The following is a 21888-nucleotide window of genomic DNA, read 5'->3' as shown; positions in this document are numbered from 1 at the left end:
CAGACAGCACTCTTAATAATCTAAAATATAGTATTAAGTATAGTTTTAGCACCTTTAAAATATTAATATAGAAAAGAACTAATAAAGATATTTAATAAATTAGAAAAATTATTTCAAAAGCTAGTTAATAAATAATTATTAAAAATAGATATTTAGCTAAAATCAATTTAGATTAAAAAGCTTTAATTTTTTCTATTACTCTCTAAAATTACTATAAATAAAGAAGATAATAATATTATATTAAATAGTAAAATAAGCTTCTAAAAATTATAATTAGAATAGCTTTTAAAAATAGACTTTTTTACTTTTTTCAATTAATTTATTAATATCTTAAGGATAGAAGATAATCTAATATTAATTAATCCTTTATAAAGCTTATTATAAAAACTATTTATCTAATCAAAGCTAGAATCATCTATAGAAAACGAAATTAATAATAATTTAAATTTATTAAGTCTCTTTAATACTAATAATAAAATAGATAATCTAATAGATATAATATTTATTCTTTAAATATATACTAAAATCCTTTCTAAATATTTTTCTTAATAGAAAGCTTTTAATTGATTTAATATAATATATATAAAAGTAAGAATATTATTATAGTAATATTTCTATAAAATAAAAAGATTTTGAAGACTGATATTATAATGATTTAAGAGCTTTAGTATAACAAATTTAATATCACTATATATTAATTTATATTTTAAATGTATTAACTTCTTTATTTAAAGAGACAGATTTAGATAGCTTTATTTATAAATAAGTATATTAATCTATTAAAATAGATCTATACTATTATTAATAAAGATTATTAAGTTCTATAGATTTATTATAAGTATAAGAAATGTCTTTAAATGCTAATAATTTATAATATATATAATAAGCTAAAAAATAGAATTATAAAGAAGATAGCTATTTAATTAGAATATCTTTAGATAGCTTTATTTAGAGCTTTAATAAATATATTAAAGATTGAATATCTTATTATAAAAGATATGAATATATATCACTCTATCTGAAATAATCCTGGTATAAATATAGATTTTAAAGGAAAGTATCTTTTAGAGATTATTAATTATTATAATATTAAACTAATTATAGAAAAAGATATAATTATATAAAAATAAAATAAATTTATCTTTATTATTAATCTAATTTTAATTACTATTTTATAAGAATCTTTTTAAATATTATTATTTCTTTAAGAGAATTCTTTTAATACTAAAATTAGAAAACTACTAATATTAAGATTCTTTTAAAGATATTTAATAAATATCTAATTATTTTAAATCTTTAAAGAGCTTTAAACAATGAATTAAACTTATTATAATTATTTTTATAATTATAATTTATTATACTATTAAGATCTTAATCTTATAATTATCTTTAATAAATAGACTAATTCTAATTTTATTTCTAAATACTATAAGATGGTTAAGATAGCTTAATATTTCTATTATTAATATATATAATATTATATATTATGTTTATAGGCTCTATATAAAATTATTTAGAATAAAAAAAATATTTTATTAAGAAAGCTTTATATATTGATTACTATTAAAGGATTTAATTAGTTATAAAGTAAGGGTTTTAAGGTTTTTAATATTTAATTAAATAGATTTACTTATATAAGAATATATATAAAATAGAAATTATATTGACTTTCTATAGATTTAATAAAGAGATTATTAAAACTATAAAATTAAAATAATCTTATTTTAATATATATTCTTTTTAGTAATTTTTTTAATTAATCTTAATAATATTTTAAGCTCTAATTATTTAAGATAATTAGACTTTTTTATATTAAATAATATAAGATTAAGATTATAATTTATATCATTCTAATTAATAAAATCTTAAAAAAGAATGATATTTTAAACTCTTTGTAATATAAGATTATATAATATCTAAAAATTTTAAATATTTTTTATAAGATTTATAATATCTATATTAAAGTAAGTTTCAATCTTATTTATTTTTAATATTTAATAATTATTATACTATATAAAAGAGATAAAAGATATAATTATTAAATTTTTAAAATATATTATCTAATAATACTATTTAATATATTTAATAAATTTCTAAAATTAATAATTATTTAATATTTTAATTATATTATAAAGAAATATTCTCTATTATTATCTATATATTTAAAGAATTATAAAGATATTTTTATAGACTATACTATCTAAAGTATAATTAAATAAATTAAATATATTTAAAGAAAAGATCTTTTTATAATATCAATACTATTACTTAATATTATAGAAATATATAATAATATATATTATAAATATCTATTCTATAATCTATATAGAAAGTAATTAGGATATTATGTTTTATAGATTTAGATCTTTCTAAGTAAATGAAGTATATATATCTATATATTAAAAAATATATTAAAATATATCTTTATATTAATTAATATTCTATAAAGATTTTTATTCTTTTTAATCCTTTATCTAATCTATAATATAGATCTTTTAATTAATAATATTAATAAAGTTAAAAATACTATTATAAGTAACTAAATAGATAATATTATTTTTTTAATTATAGAAGTCTTAAAAAAATATAATATTATTAAACTATAAATAGTTTATATTAAAATAGATTATTAAATCAAATATTATATTTCTATCTTTGATATTAAGAAATATAAGCTTATTCACTTTATTAATCTTTATAGCTTTATTAATTTTAATTAAATAATGTTTCAACTCTTAGATAATATAAAAATTAAATTAATATAAGATATTAAATACTATCTAAATATTTAGTTAGATCTTAATCTTATTTTTAAATAATATTACATTAAAATAGTAATTAAAGCTAATATAAATTTATAAATACTATAAGAACTAATAGACTCTATATAAAAAATGATATTCTTTATAATATATTAGATCTATTAAGTAATTATTATTTTTTAAATATTCTATAAGATAGTAATCTAATTCTAATTAAAAATATTTATAAAGAAATAGATAATTAAAATAATTTATAACTTTATCTTTATTTAGAAATATATAATATATTTAATTAATAATATCTTTTAAATAATAATAATTAAAGCTTTTAATATTAAATTATATCTTTTATCTATTTAACTTTAGATAGAATAATTTATTAAAAAAATAATTCTATAAATTTAAATTAAATTTATTTATATTATCTTTTATATCTTATTTTAATTTTATTTTAATAAAAATTTAAATTTAATAAATATATATCTTTTAAGATATAAATCTAAAAAAAGAATAGATATTTATAAGTTTCTTTAAAAGTAATAAGAGATAAATAAAAAAGTTAATAAATATATATTTAAATATTTTAATAAATATTTTTAAAGATAGTGTTATTTAATATATATAAAGAAATAATTAATATATATAATAAATAATAAAGTAAAGAAATCTTTTTAATAGTATTATATTTAAATAATAGTAGCTATTAAGATTATATTAGATTAGTAATAGTTTGCTTTAAAGTAAATTAATAATATATAATATATTTAAATATTAAAAGCATATTAACTATATATATAATAAAGATTTATAATATTGAATTTAGTCTTTATATAGTGATATAACTTAGAGAAATTAATAAAAATAAGAAATAATAGAAATATATTAAATAAAAGATTATAATCTACTTTAATAATTAATTAGCTTTAAAAATGTTTATTAATCTTAATATAATCTTTAAATAAGTTTTTATTAAAGTGTATTAAGATTTATTAAATTAATATATAGAATAAGATATTTTAATTATCTTTTAATGAATCTTTAGGTATAAAGATATTATTAATAATAAGATAATAGATTAAATAGTTAAGTATATTATATAATAGAGTATTAAATAAATATTAATTAATTTTATTTATTAAATTCTAATTAATTTAATAAATAAATAATATTGATTAATTTTAATAGTTAAATAATATATCTAATAATTAATAAAAAACATCTAAAGATAAGAATAAAAAAAGATAAGATTAAAATATCTATCTAAAGAGTATTTAAAATCTTTATAAAAAAGATTTTATATTATTAAAGTAGTTTATAAAAAGTAATTATCTTAATATTAATTTAATTATATATTAAATATATTAGTCTGAATTATTATCTTTAATAAATTAATTATTAAAACTTATTTTAATATCTTTATAGCTATAAAAATTAAATTCTAAAGTATATTATATTAATCTATTATTAGTATTTCTAATAATAATAAAAATTATAGAAGTGTATTAAATATTAAATCTAAATATTAATTTAGTTCAAATTTAATATATTTTTTAATAATAAAAAAACTATAGCTACTATAATATAATTTATAATTAATATAGAAGTCTTAGATTAATTCTAAATAATTAATTTTAAAATATTAGATATATAAGTAATATATAAAATAGTTTAAAATATATAATTTAAGGCTTCTAATAAGAATACTAAATATAGTTCTATCTATAGAAATGAATAAAATAAATATTAATATATAAACTTTATTTAAAATTAATAAGAATTAATTATAATATAAATATTCTATTTATAGATAAAAATCAAGAAAATAAGATAGAGAAATAAAATGTTATAAGAATAGTTTAGAGAATATATTAATATATTAAATGTTAAGTTAGGAATAATAGAGACCTAGTTAAATAAATAAAAGAAAGTAAAATAGATAGTAATAAGTTTATATATAGTAAAAGAGTGAAATAAATAATAATAGATTAATAAATAATAAAATTATAAATAAATATTAAAGAGTGTAATATAAGGGAAAAATAAAGAGAATAATAAAGAATTAAAAATTATATTATTTATATTATTAATTTTTAGTATATACTAGCTATTTATAGATTAATTTAATTTTCTTTCTATAGTGTATTTTTTAGATTATATTATAGTGCAGTATAAATACTATATTTGGTCTTTGAGACTCTGTAGGCTAGGGCCCAATCTTGCATAGCAGTAATAGTATGGAAGCTAGCTAGAACAGATCAATGAGAACTACTACTACTACTACTACTACTATAATATTTATTATTATCTATTTATTTTTTTAGCATATTTTAATAATTAAATAAAAAATTATAATTTAAATAATTAATTCTAATTTTTATATTATTTATCTATCTAATTCATTAAAATTTAGAGAGATTTTAATATATTTTTAAGAATAAAATCTAACTATAATTAAAAATTCTTTGATATAATTCAATTATTTAAATAAAAATTAGATTAGATTTAAAATAATCTAATTATAATTAGTAATTCTTTTTTAATATAATTTAATTTTAGTTTAAAGAGCTAGAACTATTCAATTTTTGGTTTTAATTTTAATATTAGGGACCAAACTGAACTAACTCACTTTTAGGTTTGGTTCAGAAACTCAGGACCAGAACTGAACCAAATGACAGCCTATTATTTAGTGATATAAAAATATATACAAAGTTTTCAGCTAAGACTGTATTAAAGATATTTTAAACACTTTATAATCAAGATCTATAGCTAACAGTCTTATACTTTTTCTTCTTTTTATTAGTAGAGAGGCCCACTGTCCATTAGCCTTGCTGCCAGCCACACTAGGCTTAGATGCATATATGAATACTACTACTACTACTACTACTACTACTACTACTACTACTACTACTACTACTACTATATAGATATTATATATAAAGTCTTTAATTAGATATTAAATTTAAATATATTTATATCTTTAATCCTTTATATATATTTTATTTTAAATTTAAGTAATAAATTATTATATTTATTTAATAATATTTATTAGTTTCTTTATATTTATAAATTATTTATATATATATTATAATATATATAATATATTTAACTTTTTAGTTTTAAAAGATATTATTTCTTTATTTTAAATTATTATTTTATTTAAATCATATAAATTTATATTTAATTGATAGTATTTAGAATTGATTTATATTGAACTAATTCTTAGCCAAATCCGGCTATGTTTGGACGTGGAATTTCAAGAATGATTCCGCAAGAAAGAGTTGTTTTGGGTCGACCTTTGTATCGTCTATTTTTTTTTATATTCTTTATTATATATTTAAATATAGATACTTATATAATATATAATCTTATATAAGTAATAAATAGACTGTGTTCAGTTATAGTAATTGATTAACTGTAAAATTAATTATTTTAACAGACATTTGCTCTAAAATAGTATGAGTCGTCCTAATCTGTCCTTAGCCTTGCATATGTTGGTTTCGTAACATAAGGACCGCCTGCCTTAAAGTAGCTTAAGGCGTCCTAATCTATCCTTAGCTTTGCATATGTTGGTTTCGTAACACTTTGCCGGGTGGGGCTTTCCTATCTTAGCTGCCGCTGCTTTTACGTGGGCGCTCAGAGTCAGGCTCACTGAGTAAATTTCAGTCCGGGCTCAGACTCAGTGAGCTGCTCATTTATCCTTTATTGATTCTGCCACCTCTCACCGCCCTTGATTAGAACGTGGTTTGCATTGTTTGACTAGATGCCCCAGGCATCAACCCTACAGATTGCCTCCCTTCCTTCTTTTCTTTCTTTCCCCACGTTTAGTATTTTAGTTGAATGCACTCTTTTCGTCAAAACTTGGCTCGTAGCATAAATTACGGATCATAACAACCCCCCTAATAATTTACTAACTCCCCTGATCCTTATAGACTGAGATAATTAAGGTGATACGGTTTATCCTAAACCCTAAATGGATGCCTTAGGCTACCGGTCGCACCCTATTCAAACATCTCTAATTTTTAATCGCTATTTGCTCTATAACTAGAAGGCTATATATACTCCGAAGTGAATAGGGGATATTTAACGTCGTCTATTAGAACTTTCTAAATTTTTAGACTGATCAGAGGCCAACAGACCTCTCCAGTCAGGGTAGGAAATTAATTCCCAGTCAGCCCCGCCCCGCTTCTTTTCTCTCATAGTAAAATAGAAGCCCTAATTCCTAGTCAGCCCTGACTGGGCCGCCTCCCGTGGGATAGAACCCATTGCAAATATACAATCACATTGCCTCCCTACAAGGGAGCGCGGATGGGCTCTATATGACGCTACAGTCTAATAGCGCAGCAACAGGTGATCCGTCACGGCCAAACTATAAACGTTCCTGATCCCTCTTGACTGGGTGAGGTCACCAATAAATCAACTTGATTTTCTCATTGTATATATAGCCTTATGTATTCCTTTTGAATAACAACATATATGAATGTGGAACAACCCAAACATAAGAATACTGAAAAAGAACCACATTCATACTGCTCAGAGGCGGATATGACGAAGAGAAATAAGATTTAATAGCCGAAAACAAAAGCACGTAGTACCGAAAGACCAGGAAAACACGTGTTTGAAGACATCTACCTCTAATCTAGCTATTTTCTAGCTTCACTGTATCTGGGATCTGTACTGGTTGCCTTGCCAGATTTGGAGCCATGTCAGGCGGCAGCTTCTCAAGTGCACTTGTGAGGAGACCAGCCATAGTAGCCCCGCCTAGGATTCTAAACACTGGCATGTCTATGTCGAGTTCCGCGAAGAACCAACTCCGAAGTGCAACGGCGACCAGGGAGTCAATGCCCAGCTCATAAGCACCAAGATGGACCAATTGTTCTCTTCCAGACTCTCCATCATCAAGCTGGAGCATCGTAGCAAGTTTGGAGGTGAATGCGTCTATATACCAGATTAGTACGTCTTATTTTTCAACCATATTGTCCACTGTAACGGACCTTTGAGAATATCGTGAGCCTCCTCAGTTGACGTGGCTTCCTGCAACTTATCCCTCGTAGAAATGGTCGCATTCCCTACACCATTGTACACTTCCACTCTCTGCTGCCGCTTCGTATAATGCCCAAATTTTGGATTCTCAAGCCACTGGGACTGGCTTCCAGGCTTCATTTCAACCTCACGCTCACCAACAATAACCTCAACTCCAGCTGTAGACTCTGGTATACCAGCCAGAATAGCCTCGGCAAACGCAACATGGATATCCCGATCGGAAATAGGTTGATTCCCCACCTTCTCTTGCCATTCTACTGCCGCGCGACTCGCCTTGTGAGCTAGGTAGCCACTTCCAATTAAAGTCCCCATATATAATATCGATGCAGCCTGGCCGCGCTGGCGTCTTTGTTCCGCCAAAGCCGTCATGAACAAATTTGCCGCCGTGTACACAGACTGGCCATGATTTCCCCAAACGGCCATGAGGCTGGAAAGGAGAATAAAGAAGTCGAGATTCTGATCACGGAATATTTCATCCAGAAACCTACTACCGTCAACTTTGGGCTTCATCTGTTCCTCCACGAGCTCCATGGTAAGGTTAGCCACCACGGTGTCGATGAGCACCATGGCACCATGGACAACTCCCTTGATCTCGGGAAGGGTACGGGAAATCTCTTGACATAGAGTTTCTAGTGCGGGACGGCAGGTAATGTCATTGGCGTAGACTCTGACAGTCGCCCTCATCGCCCTCATGCGAGCCAGCCAGGTTGGATCAATTTTGGGGTTCCGAGAGGTGAGCACGATGTACCTAGCTCCGTGTTGCACCATCCATTGCGCAAGCGATTGGGCAAGATCGCTAGTGAGTCCGAAAAGGATATAGGTTTTGTCAGGGGCAAAGATTATTGCGTTGTCAATGCGGTCCACCTTAACGGGGATTTTCGGAGTTGAAACCCAGTCAATGACTGTTGTCGGGGGATAGGCTGCAGCTGAGGTTTCGGGCAGCTGGGAGAGAGTCACGGATCTGACAGGCGGAGCTCTAAGCAATGTGGCCGAGGTAGCTCGAAGAGTGACTATTTGCAATAGGTTCGCTAATTCCAGCTCAGTACCATCCTGCAACGTAGCATTTACGTCAAAAATATGATTAGCTGATTTCAGGAATCTGCAGGTCGTGGGCATCACAGCGGTGATGCGATCAAACAGATCAGACGAATCATCCGGGCTTGTAAAATCAACAACACACGATGCCTCGGATGGTAAATCCCGTCGAAGGTCTCTATCGCAAATGAACGGATGTAGATGTAGCCATTCGCCGTCGGTTGGTCGGACAGATGAGGTGAAAGTGAGGCGCATTCCTAGATTGGAGGCAGATTGGGAGCAAGCCACGGCCAAAGCTGGTTCGGGTTCATGGAGGATAGCAAGCTTGCCATTATTCCTCGACAGAATATGGATGATGAATTCGCCAATCATCAACAAGAGCAGACTGCCTTCTGTGCCAGAGGCGACATTGATTGGACAGTATAATTTTGGATGAACATGAACCAACGAGGCTTGTTTGTCTGCAAGGGCAATAACCTTCATGTTACTGCTTTCCAAAGTGCCAATGACTAGGAAAAAAGATCCAGTGGGCAGTCTGATTGACATCAAGGTGGAATGACTAACTTGAATGCAGACTAGGTTGACCGATCTTGGTTGATTCAGGTGGTGTTGCCCTAGTATCTCCACTAGGCTGTATCCCGACGTAGAGCTTCTCAGCGCAATCGGTGTCGACACTGATCTTTGACAGATGATGGGGTTGAATGGAAGAGTTATACCGGTCGTTCGCTGTTTGCATATGGCGAAGCCGTGGAATGACAGCATTACCATTCTGGTGGGACATCTCCGGTTCGATGGAGTAGAGCAAAGGCACTTCCGGATTCGCTGCCCACTCATTCATAATCCGTAATCTGAGAAATGCAGTTGCGAGAGCTTCGGAATTAGGAGCCTTAGCAGGCTCTAGGTCCCAATATTGAAGCCGGAGATGGGACATCTCATGAACAAGAGTTCGACCGAAGCCAACTGACATGTTAGAGTACGGACTCGCTGCTCGGCAGCCCTGGGTTACCCATAGAGCAATTGAAGTCTTCTCAAAGAGGCCTTTGATGGATTGGACCTTGGCGTCTGATAAAGATTGGAATATAGGCGTATCCAGGTCGGTAATGCTGAGTAAATGTCTTCGAGATGTCAAGTCATGCTGGGCGAGTTCTTCGACTGAGGTACAATGTACCACAGAGTCATACCATGGGTTTAAAAGGGCAATCAGTGAGAGGGCAAGCGACTTAAGCTGGCCACTAACCCCACCCAGAATGATAAGGGTGTCATTCAGCATTTTCGGAGATGATTCAAGAGGGTGTCTGAGAGTAGCAACACGATCGTCGAGCGCTTGAGCAGCAATTACGTAGCTAGGGTTGACCAAGAGATTCACAGTCGGTGTCACAGTATCGACCCCCGTGAAGCCCGCAGTCTTCAGAATTGGATCCCACTCCTGGGAGGTGATACAGGGCGACAATAATCGATCGTCATTGACTCCAAGCCACCATCCAGGCAATGCACCGAAGACGAACCCTAACCTTAGGGAGCCTTCTTCAATCCTAGTTGGCTCTAGCATGAGGAGATACCCCCCGGGCTTTAACAAACGGTGGACATTCTCCAAGGTGTTGTCCAAGGATGCGGTAGCATGGAGTACGGCACCCGCTACCACCAGGTCGTATGAGTGGGGTGTAAAACCCTGACTCTCGATATCCTTCTCAATATCCAAAGATTGGAAAGTTAGCCTCGAGCTATGGTTTGGCCACTTGGCGAACTTTTGTTGTGCTTGCTCAAAAAAACCCGAACTGATATCGGTGTATGTATAGGAATGGAAAGCATCCACCCTGTCAAAGATATGTGTTGTCATACCGCCTGTCCCAGCCCCAATCTCAAGAATATTCATGTTGGGATGTCGATGCACAATTTGTTGCACCATGTTGGCCATGTAGCCAGATGAGTCCATCATACCGAGTGGCGAGCTGTAGAAATTGTCTAGCAACCCGTCCTCCATCATGTGCTCCAGCATGCTGGTCTCTCCGTGGACAGCACCCGGTAGATTCTCTCCGACCACTTCGGCCATACGTATGACATTATCATCCTTGAAATTCTCCATCAAACTTTGGATGTTCTCTTTTGTATAGTACAGCCATTCCTTGCTGGAGAATGGGCGTGTGCCATCGGCTACACCAGAAATGACGTAGTCCGCGAAATTCAATAGCCGCTGGTGATACCAGGTGGCTTTCTCTCTTTGCTCTGCTGAGATCACCTTTGTTAGGTTCAAAAGGTAGTATACTGCCATCTTTTCCACCAAAAGTGCCAATTCCAACTGCCGAGGGCTAGGGAGGCTACCGGCAGCAGCAATTTCGCCGTTTGGGGAAGCCAAATTCCACTCAATTGTTGAAAATATATGCCGATAGCTTTCGGTCGCTGTAGATGCCAATGGAGATATCTCCAGCCCTTCAATCTGAATCAATGCATGCTGCCTGGTGTTCTCCGTGGCAAAAAAATCCACATCAGCATGGAGCTTTGGTGTAAGTCCCTCAGACAAAGCAGTATCAAAGGACACAATGCTTCCATCAGCAAGCTTCTCTAGGCATGCGGAGTGGTTGACGCGGATGCGATGAATTCGTTTGGGAACGTGTAAACCACGAATGGTACCATCACCCGGATGACACATAGCGAGGAAACTGGACTGGAAGCCGCAATCAAGCAGGCCAGGATGTACGAGCAGGCGGCTTCCGTGCCCACTTTTGTCTCTGGGGGGATTATCGATCAATCCAGTAGCAGCGCCGTAAGAACGTCGAAGACTAAACAAACCACGGAATAGTCCAGTGTAGCCGAGCCCGACTTTTGCGAGAAAATTGTAGAAGACATCAGTCGGCACATCAAGCAGGTTTGGCGCTGGTACAGAGCGCATTGGCAGAGTGGTGGGTGAAGGCGAGCCCAATAACACCCGTACGCGACCTCCAACGGTAAGTGTAAGCGTATCCGACTCAGGACTCTGGGACGAATGCAAGCTATAAGTCGCGGAGATGGCTGTCGTGGTTTTCAGTACATTGGACAAGACAATCAGGATCTCAACAGAGGACTCCTCGTCATCAAAAGTGATCGGCTGGTAGATCTCGAGGTCCTGGACTTCAATCACTATTATTTCCTGGTCTTGGGAGAGTATTTGTGCGGCTTCAATGGCAGTGCTTGCATACGCTGCAGCTGGAAACAAGATTTGGCCTTGTAACTGATGGCCATACAACCAGAGGAGCTCTTTCGGCTTTAGAATATTACGCCATCGCAACTCTTCAGCACTGTCAAATTCCCGAGTTCCTAAGAGCTCATGAATGGGCTCCGAGCGGATGCGGTGCATCCTTGACATTCGGGTTTCAAACCAGAACTTACGATCGTGATCCCACGGATAGCTCGGAAGGTTCTTGAGCAGCGCGGGCCTTTGTAATTTGGGACCGAACAAGAGAGCTTCGTAGCCAGAAAAGTCTACTGCCTGGTGACCATGGTGCATCCACACAAATCCAAGGGCATCTGAGATGGCCTCCAGGTCGTTGGTACCGCGTCTAAGGAGTCCCGAATATGGAAGCTGTTTACCCAGAGCATCCTGGAAAGTTTGCTGAGCTGGCCCTTGCAAGGCTGGATGGGGGCCAACCTCGATGACCAGATCGAAAGATCCTTCATCTGCTAGTGCACGCTCCAGGGCCTCTCGGAAAAGCACAGGGTAGACCATATTATCCCTCCAATAGGAGGCGTCGAGGCCCGAGGCGTCTTCAATAGGATTTCCATTTTGCACCGAAGAAAACCACCGACAGCTGTATCCTGGAGAGGGCTTAATATCACATTCCTGCAAAGATTTCATGTATGGCTCGGAACAGGCAGTCATGTGGTGAGAATGATACGCAGTGTCGACCTTCAGTATTCTAGCAAACTTCTTCTCGTCTTCAAAAATCGCCTTGGTCGCCTCAATAGCGTCTGCGTCTCCTGACAAGGTCACGCTGGCGGACGAGTTGCTTGCTGCAACACAAAGACGGCCTTCGTAATCTTCTAATAGACACATCTCCTCCGCATCTTCAAAAGTGGTGCCTACAGCCATCATTGCACCAGGCCTCCCATTCGAGGCTCCGGCGAGCTTAGCGTGAAATCCTCTGTAATAGGCAATCTTGATTGCATCCTCTGCCGAGAGAAAGCCTGCTGCATATGCTGCCCCTATTTCGCCTTTGCTTTATGTCAGTGGTATTTGGAATAAAGGGGCGGCAGCCGTACCCGAAGAATGGCCTACTACAGCATGAAACGGTATCCCAGCGCTCCGGAGAAGGTCGACCAGAATAACCTGAACAACTGTGCAGACTGGCTGAGACTTTTCGGCCAGATTCAATTGACTTTTCTCAGCAGTAGCTAAAATTGCGTCTGTAATTGACCAATTGGGACGATCTCCGTCCGGAAGAGAGGCGAGAATTTGTTCAAAGCTCTCAATCCGATCTTTAACGAATTCCGAAGACAAAATTAGATCTTTAGCCATCCCAGCCCACTGCGCTCCTTGACCAGTGAATATGGCTAGAATTCGAGGTGGACTTTTCGAAGAACGGACGCCTACTCCATTTCCATTGACGTCTTTCATGGTAAAGTTCTTTTGGTCTAACTTTAGGCAAAGCGATTCAATCGATGTGGCAGAGAACGCTGCTTTGACTGCCAAACTGGACTTCCGGGAATGAAGAGTATAGCTCAGGTTGCGGAGATGAGTTGAAGAACCATTCTGGGAACGAAGCCAGGTGGAATAAGAAGATATAAGCGCAGATAGCGACCGCTCCGAGGCAGCGGAGAAAGTGAAAGGAGTGGCTACCGGGGAAGATATGCCCGTTGCTAGCACTGACTCGTAACTTTCTAAAATGGCATGGGCATTTGTGCCTCCAAAGCCAAAACTATTAACACTTGCCCGGCGAGGTTGGACTGGGTCAGCAGACGGCCAAGGAACAGGTTCCATGGGAATTTCAAGATGATCCGAGAATGGCTTGACATTTGGATGCAGCTCAGTCAAAAGCATGTTTGGAGGGATGATACCGTGTTGGAGAGCAAGTGTAGATTTGATAATTCCAGCAATCCCAGCTGTCCCCTCTGTGTGGCCACATACTGTTTTGATGGAGCCAACAAATAGCTTCTCGTCATCAGCGGAGGTGGCGGAAAAGAAGGACTTATGGATGGCTTCGGCCTCGATAGGATCTCCAGTAGGTGTGCCAGTACCGTGAGCTTCGAAGAATTGACAGCGGTCCGTTTGGCTGAGGGGGTCCAATCCAGCTTTCCGATATGTTTCCTGGATCAAAGAAATTTGAGCTTGGGCGTTGGGAACAGTGATGCCATTTGTTCGTCCATCCTGATTCACTCCGGTTTCCCGCACAATACATTCGATATTGTCACCATCCTCTATGGCCGCATCTAGTCTTTTCAGGACGATAGCAGCAACTCCATCTCCTCTTGCATAGCCATCCGCATCTTTGTCCCACATCCGTGAGCGGCTGTGAGGGGACAACATATTTAGCTTGCTCTCTGCAATGTATTGCTCCGGTGCAATGATGAGATTCGCCCCTGCTGCAATGGCCACTCGGCAATCTCCAGCCCTCAGGGATCTGACGGCTTCATGAACCGCTACTAGACTGGAAGAACATGCAGTATCGATCGTGATAGACGGGCCATGCCAGTTGAAGAAGTAAGAGATTCGATTAGACACAATACTCCGCGCCGTACCGGTTGCAAGGTAGGTGGGTACTGTGTTTGGATCTCTTCGTAAATGAAGACTGTAATCTTCACACATCAAACCGACATAGACCGCAGTGTCTGTTCCATCCATCTGCTCCAGACGCAAACCTGCTGAGTCGATCGCTTCATACACTGTCTCCAGCAGCAGGCGCTGCTGCGGGTCAACTGAATGAGCCTCTATTGGCTTGATGTTGAAGAACTGAGCGTCGAAGCAACGCAAGTCTTCAGAGAGGAGATATGATTGCTTAACATTTCCTGTGGCATGATGCTGACCATCCACATGATAGAACCCTTCCGGGTTGAAACGATCAATAGGAATGATTGAAAGCACGTCTCGAGGGTTTTTCAAGAGATCCCATAGCTTAGATGGAGAAGTCGACTCTCCTGGAAATCTGCAACCAGTACCAATTATCGCAATAGGCTCGTTCTTAATGGGCATCATTGTTTAGGATATTGGTTATTTCGATCGATGTTTAATCTGACGCTGAAATCGAGCTTTGGAAGAGTATGTAATTCTTAAATATATCCAAGTGGCGACAAGCGTGATGCGCCATTTCACCAGCTCTGCTGATAACGCGCTTTCCGCCACAAAATATGATACTAATTCCCATTGTTGATCCATCGCGCATATGCAACGGGATTTGAAGAAGCAAACGATAACGAGCCGGATATGTACTTCTGCGTGCTAGCTTCTGCCCAACGACCATGCAGGCGATTCTGCCTAACTGAAGCAATGGCTCATAAGCCTTATTCTGTAATTTGAGTCTTCTCGGGCAGGAAACTACGGCCGGGGAGGATGCAGAATCAGCCTTTCTTTTATCCTCGAGTCTCAGAGTCCCTTGAAGTCCAAACCCTAAAGAACTCAGAAAATACAATATGAAATGCTATGCTCTATCTGTTAACCTCTCCCATACACCCTCTATTAACTCTTGTTTGCCCTCTCGTTGCCTTGTTATAAGCGATAAACGACCCTCTCTTAGGTTCATGGGGTTTGCCACGTAGAGGAGAACAGGTGACCTGTGGTTCGGATATTATCTTGTCCTAGACTATCTACCTATATTCAATTTTGTTTCCCTGATTGATGTAAATTGCTCATTCCATGAAGATAGTATTCTACTAAGTTTGCGCGATCCCCACCGAATTTGGCCCGTTTTGGTAATTTGATGCTCGAATGTTGCACAGCAGGTTTCATCGCTCAATATCGATTAATTGGAGCCAAATGAGGATGGGCTTGCATAAAGCGCCTCATGGCTTCCCTCTCGATTCTTATATTGGTTCTTAGTTCGCTGCTGCGACAAGAAAATATAAAAGAATGACGTCAGTTCGGAGGTAACGCACTTACACACCGCTGCATCTACATGATGAAGGTAGCACAAGGCAAAAAAGGCCCACCCACATTCTTAGAACATAGACCAGTGCCTGTCCTTTGCGTAGCTTATCGTTGCTAATATTATTCAATTCCCTGCAAAGATACCAAGAATGTCGTCATTCACAGCTGGGAGTAGCGAGTGATGTAACTTTAACTTTCGCAGGGTGACTATCGTATGCAGATAGTGAGGGCCGAAAGGGAAGAAAGCGTCAATCGGAATTATATGGAATTGTAACAGAAGTTACGATATTGTATGTATGGTAATTCCGTAGAGATAGGCTCAGGTTTCTGTAAATCATGTATTTGCTGGCAGATCCAATCCACGTAGGGTCTGACGTTATAACTGAAAATAAGTCTGTCTAAACGTGCCTCGGAAGCTACAGTCGCCTTCAAAAGAAGCTTTCAATTCTAATTTACTGCAGCCAATAAATAAAGTGAGGATGGAGGCATTCTTTGGGACTTCAGTGTCTCGGCTCAGAGCTGTGGCTACTTTCACTTATAAGATGATTGATAACATTTTCATTTCCGCCGATGTGTTCATCAGTACGGGTAAATCTACGGCCAACCCTTGCCCTATCATGCTCTACATCCATGCTGGTGGCTGGACCGGCGGTAGCCGTGCCAACTTCAGCACCCCTCTCTTTATGGAATTTCTGAAACGTGGATTTGTGGTTGTATCGATTGATTACCGACTTCTTCCTGAAACAAAATTCATTAATGGTCAACTGGATGATATCCGGGACGTGGAGAGCTGGCTTAGAGACTCCTTGCCGGTAGAGATGGACAAGTTGGGCCATCCTGTTAATTCTGAGAAAATTATCGTCTCCGGTGCATCTGCTGGTGCCCACCTTGCACTCATGACGGTTCGGTTATAAACTCACCCTCATTTGGATATAACCGTCTAATCCGCAGTTTTCTCTAGCCGAAGCTTTGGAAAAGACCCCCTACTGCCATCCTATCAATCTCCGGCCCTACCAATATGCATTGCCTTTCCTTCAAGGGAGACGAACTATTTCAGAATTTTGAGCTTCCTGAATTGTCATCTGAGCATATCAAATTGGCTACGGGTGAAGTCCCGCCAACCCAATTCTCCAAGTCACAGGTTGCTTCTGGGCCTTTGCACTATAGAGTTCTTTTACTTATGAAGATTTTCAAGGAGGAAATAGTGGCGGAGTATCTCCTTCGTGGAATTGTGAATGGAGGGCTGCCAGTGAAAGGCTGCGTTACTAGCCACGAGATTGATGAAATTAGTATGATAACCGAGCGCTTTGTGAACATCCCAGGTTAACTTTCACTCTAGGTCCTTTCATCCTTTGCAAAAACTCGCTATGGGCACCAACATACCAGATCATAGGAGCAAATGATGGGATTTTCGATCTGGAACATCTCAAGATCTTTGATTCCGAGATGAAAAACCAAGGCACCCCTTGCGAGACCATCATTTTGCCTGGGGTTAGGCATGGATTTGAGACAGCCGCTAAATTAGGTAGCGAAACTCACAAATCTTTCATCGTTCCTGCAGTCAAATGGGTGGTTGGATTCTGCGGCTAGTCATATATTCAATGTAACTTAATGAACTGAACGTTATGTTTTCCTTGGCTGTCTCCATAGGATTTGCGGATATGATTTGAGACAGTTCACCATTCCAGTGCCTTCTGCTTGTCTAGGTTCAAAACCTGCCTATATTTTTGACGAATAATTCCTATCGTAGCATATAATACTGGAGGCCGTGATCAATTGATGATTTATTTCATACCCATTCACTCAATTCACCTCGTCCTTGCGTAGTCTGATATTGACATCAGGGCAGCTTATCTTTAATTTCGAGCATTCTGGACGCAGTGCTTCGTTTATAATACCTGACTTCAACGTTGTTTGAAGCCATTATTTTATGATCTAGATACGTAGAATGGTGATTTGACTTCCGCAGTTGAAACTGCAGAGGTCGATACTATGTTTTATCATCACATCGCCACCCATTTATACCCCGATGTCGATTCTCTTCCACCGTAAGGTTGCAGACTGGAACTCTGCCTTGTCTTTCGGTTAGCAGCGCCTCTTAAATAGCGTAATTATGCAGATATATCCTATTAGGACTCAATTCAAGAAGTAAGAAATTCAGGGATATCTCACCATTCCAGATATGGCCGTGTCTGTGCTAAGTTGCAGAAAGTCCCCCTCAAGGTCGGCAGTTCGCTCCTGGACATCTCCTTGCCCATTTGGAAAGTTACAAAGCTCAACAAAATGCATTAAATGCAGTCTTCCCTTATGCTCCTTGATATCAAACCGACCAGAGTATGCAATAAATCCCCTAATAAATGTCCTCACCTCTGCTTCTTCTGAAACACTGCCAGGGACTGCAATAGCAGATCTGGGGGCGCTGGATTGTGATATTTGAACCGACATATAGCCATCTGGCGTGTACAGCAAAATGCCTCGTGTGCCTGTATCATCAGAATAAGAGACCAAATCATTGGTGGCATTCTCTATTCTAAAATCGATGTCCACTAGAGACCATGCACCGATGAGTCTTTCTCTCAGATCAGATGCGGAGAGCATGTCGTAAGATTCCCCGGTTGCCACGTGGATTGTATTAAGGTATAATAACAATTGGATACGAAGGATAATATAATAAGGTACCGAACACTCGAATAATCTCCGATAATGAGGATGGCCACATTGCAACTTTCAGGGCGACTGGTGATTACTTAAATGGTTTTCCATCCAAAGAGGCCAATTCCCCCGGTCGAAAACAAGTATTCCGAGTCTCTCCTGAACAACTGTTGGAAGTATCATACGGTAAAGATAGTGGTAATATTTTGATTGGAGATGAAGAATGTTCCATTCCTGTCACAAATGACGTATGTGTCAGTTTGCCGCGATAATATTCCGTGATATTCTTCGCATACTATATAGTCTTATGCATGCGCTGGCATTGCATATGGAGTGACATCGAACTTAGAAGAATTGGGCCCCCAAGAACCATAACCTGATGCGCACGGCGACCATCACCTCTTAATTAGGAATCCGAATCCAGTTCTGTCAAATTTACAAGGATTAGACTCCCCCCTTTTCCTCCCAAGCATTACCGTCAGAGATGCTTTTCAAAAAGAAAATGTTTTTAGCGGCTGAGGCATGACTTCATAGAAACATAAACGAATGATCAAGGCCGAGTGTTAAATGCATTTCTATGAAACAGGATTATCCTCAAGCTCTCCTTGTATTCTCGATATTTTCTACTATTACATGATTAGTAGTGAACATGGCGCTCCCCGAGAACCACATCAAAGTCCCATCTGTACAGATATCCATTCGTCAAACCGAGGCATGGGAAAATGACCGGCTTCCATTTGCAGTTTGCTCCGACTCAGAGGTCAGACACCTTGACCCTGACATGGTGCTCGTTAAGACGGTTGCCGTCGCTATCAACCCCTACGACTACAAGATGCCAACCCAGTTCCACTCACCTCGGACAACACCTGGCGTCGATTTTGCAGGGATCGTGGTTTGCAAAGGCTCGGCGGTTTCGGCGAGCATAGAGGTTGGAAGCCGCGTTTGTGGAATGGTCGGTGGCTCGAATCCAGGAGATGAGCTAATGGGTGCATTTGGACAATATGTGCCAGCCTATGAACACGCCCTACTGAGAATTCCAAAGTCAGTCAGCTGGGAAAATGCAGCGGCTCTCCCAAGTGCCGTTATAACTATTGGCGCCTCTTTGTTCAGTTCAAGTGGTCTGGGGTTGTCGGTGAATCCAGAAAGCCCTGCTCAGGATCCATTCTTCGTCCTTGTCTACGGCGGTAGCACATGCTGTGGAACGATGGCAATCCAGCTTCTCAAACAGTATGTCTCGTTAAAAAACTCATTAAACACATTCTGACGTAAAGGGGCAGATCAGGTCTCACCGTCGTGACGACATGCTCACCAGGGAATTTCTCACTCGTCAAATCATATGGCGCTGATGAAGTGTTTGACTATCATTCCCCCACGTGCGCTGAAGATATCAAGGCATATACAAAGAATCGTCTGAAATACGTTCTTGATGTCATCACTCAGGCTCGAACAACCCAAATCTGTTACAGTGCCATTGGACGAGCGGGTGGCAGATATATTGGCTTGGAGCTGATTAACAAATCATTTACGAGCGGCTTAAGGAGGACAGTGGACGCGGGTTGGATAAATTCACTAACTTTCTTGGGACGCGAAGTTTGCTTAGCTGAAGGGTATGAAAGTAAAGCCCGTCCTGACCACCAAGCATTTACGAAGAAGTGGCTTACCACAGCTCAAAACTTACTCGACAACGGCTCGCTAAGGTCCCATCCTCCAAGGGTAATGCCCAACGGGTTTGAAGCAGTCATTGACAGTGTGGAGAGAATCAGACGGCAAGAGGTATCGGGTCAGAAACTGGTCCATTTTATTTGATTGGTACTAGAATATAAGTCCTTGAACACTGAAGAGCAGAATACATCTGTTATTCTGTCCACTTAGGAATTGCCATATCCATTTATGCTCTTAGGTTTAGTGCATTCATGGATACCTCTAAAGGGATTATTTTGCTCATTGCTTCCTCCATCTACCCTACAATGCTCTTTATTCATCAATTGAGGCTTGCTCTGCCCTCTTCATAATCATAATCATCTATAAAATTACAACACTTCTTGAGTCTATTTTGAATTTTCCTGATAGCAACCATGGAGAATTTCACTGAAATCAGGAAACAGCTCTTCGGAAATGACAATTGAAAACGACTCATCCCTAAATTGAACACCGAGCGCCTGAATTCCCATGGAGTCAACTGTAAACCCATTTTATATGTCATTCGACGTCTGAGATACTGTATCAGGGAGCATGTTCAAGCCTAATCAGGCAGTACCGGGGGGCTCAGGGATATCCCGAGGGTCAATTGTGATATATCACAATTGATACCATAAGACCCCGGGCATGATGCCAGTACCCCTCACCTCGCTATATATACCTTTATCTAGTTAGATTAGGTATCAATATCAAGCGATGAAGCTTCAACTCACCCACATCTAGTCTATCCAGACACCCCCGAGCACGATCCTGCCAGACCGTGTTACAGATACATGTTCTGTACTTTTCTTACATCACCACACTACACTAGATTCTCAGCTAAAAACTATCGAAGTATTAAGTAGTATTATTACATTTTCCAATACTGCTACTATGATTGAAAAACTAGAAGCCCTATTTTGCGGCGAAAACTGCAGATGCAAATTGTATGGGAGAAGGAAACAAATCCCTAATAAGCTCTGAGTATGCTCATTTGTTATAAATTCCCTCTCAAGTCTAGCAGTAGATAGTCTGGCCAGAACAATCAACAATTCATGTTCCCAAACAGCGCTCAGCAGCTGTTTAATCGGCAGGTTACCAAGCTGATCTATGGTCAGGAGAACTCAGTGGCGATAGAACGACTGAAAAAGGCGTTCTCTAAGGAGAAGGACTTGCTGAAGAGCTTAATGACTTTAAAGTGAGTAATTTATAGAGTCAGAGTGAGAACTTTATTGATTAACATTGATAAGGATATTCTCACACTTGAAAGTCTGGTCAATTGAAACATGTTTAGTATTTTAGTTGAATGCAGTCTTTTTCATCAAGACTTGGCTCGTAACACTAATGAATTGTCACTCATACATATGATACACTTCTGCTGTGTTAACGCTCCATTGGGCTATGGTCTGTGTTTTGTGTAACAATAAATATGGTATTTGTTTATTTTTCTGTTTATAGCTGTCATTAATGCCGTGTAATCATAGTAGCTGCCTCATTACATGCAAACAGGTTTATCAACCAAGCATGATGTAATGCGTCTCCACAGATACATATTACTGCAGCGGCGGCACGCCGCCATAGCCAATATTTGCCATACAGATTGCGTTATGATTCCGTCCACGCGGGCGGGTGGATGTCAAAAGTTTTCCATTTGCATATCAATGCCTGAGC

General features: G+C 37.2%; 4 protein-coding genes across 4 annotated transcripts; 2 read left to right on the top strand and 2 right to left on the bottom strand.

Moving 5' to 3' along the window:
- Positions 1–7205: 7205 nt before the first annotated feature.
- Positions 7206–15000, bottom strand: BGW36DRAFT_421267 (uncharacterized protein; the record flags this gene model as incomplete). The annotated part of the gene is made up of 20 exons (XM_046219545.1): positions 7206–7697; positions 7754–9516; positions 9554–10695; positions 10729–10786; positions 10808–10868; positions 10890–10924; positions 10952–10959; positions 10993–11028; positions 11074–11099; positions 11157–11298; positions 11320–11346; positions 11374–11394; positions 11419–11499; positions 11533–11561; positions 11625–11708; positions 11772–11808; positions 11863–11919; positions 11944–12068; positions 12090–13022; positions 13071–15000. The coding sequence occupies 20 exons, from the start codon at positions 14998–15000 to the stop codon at positions 7399–7401; spliced, it is 6894 nt and encodes a 2297-aa protein (XP_046065119.1). The 3' UTR covers positions 7206–7398.
- A 1415-nt stretch (positions 15001–16415) lies between these two features.
- On the top strand, positions 16416–16619 carry BGW36DRAFT_268369 (uncharacterized protein; the record flags this gene model as incomplete). The annotated part of the gene is made up of 1 exon (XM_046210135.1): positions 16416–16619. A coding segment is annotated over one exon (204 nt), but the record flags the coding sequence as incomplete, so codon positions are not given.
- A 969-nt stretch (positions 16620–17588) lies between these two features.
- Positions 17589–18738, bottom strand: BGW36DRAFT_392466 (Lipocalin-like domain-containing protein). Its single transcript, XM_046217696.1, has 3 exons — positions 18550–18738; positions 18062–18489; positions 17589–17962 (listed from the first exon to the last, which is right to left on the bottom strand). Exons 2-3 carry the CDS (start codon positions 18484–18486, stop codon positions 17908–17910), a joined length of 480 nt encoding a protein of 159 aa, XP_046065117.1. The 5' UTR covers positions 18487–18489; positions 18550–18738; the 3' UTR covers positions 17589–17907.
- A 153-nt stretch (positions 18739–18891) lies between these two features.
- Positions 18892–20422, top strand: BGW36DRAFT_331533 (chaperonin 10-like protein). Its single transcript, XM_046212834.1, has 2 exons — positions 18892–19767; positions 19818–20422. The coding sequence occupies exons 1-2, from the start codon at positions 19190–19192 to the stop codon at positions 20344–20346; spliced, it is 1107 nt and encodes a 368-aa protein (XP_046065116.1). The 5' UTR covers positions 18892–19189; the 3' UTR covers positions 20347–20422.
- The last annotated feature ends 1466 nt before the right edge of the window (positions 20423–21888 follow it).

This window comes from Talaromyces proteolyticus (assembly GCF_021365285.1).
Source record: "Talaromyces proteolyticus strain PMI_201 chromosome Unknown BGW36scaffold_20, whole genome shotgun sequence".
Classification (NCBI taxonomy): domain Eukaryota; kingdom Fungi; phylum Ascomycota; class Eurotiomycetes; order Eurotiales; family Trichocomaceae; genus Talaromyces; species Talaromyces proteolyticus.
This window is presented reverse-complemented; position numbering and strand designations above follow the sequence as displayed.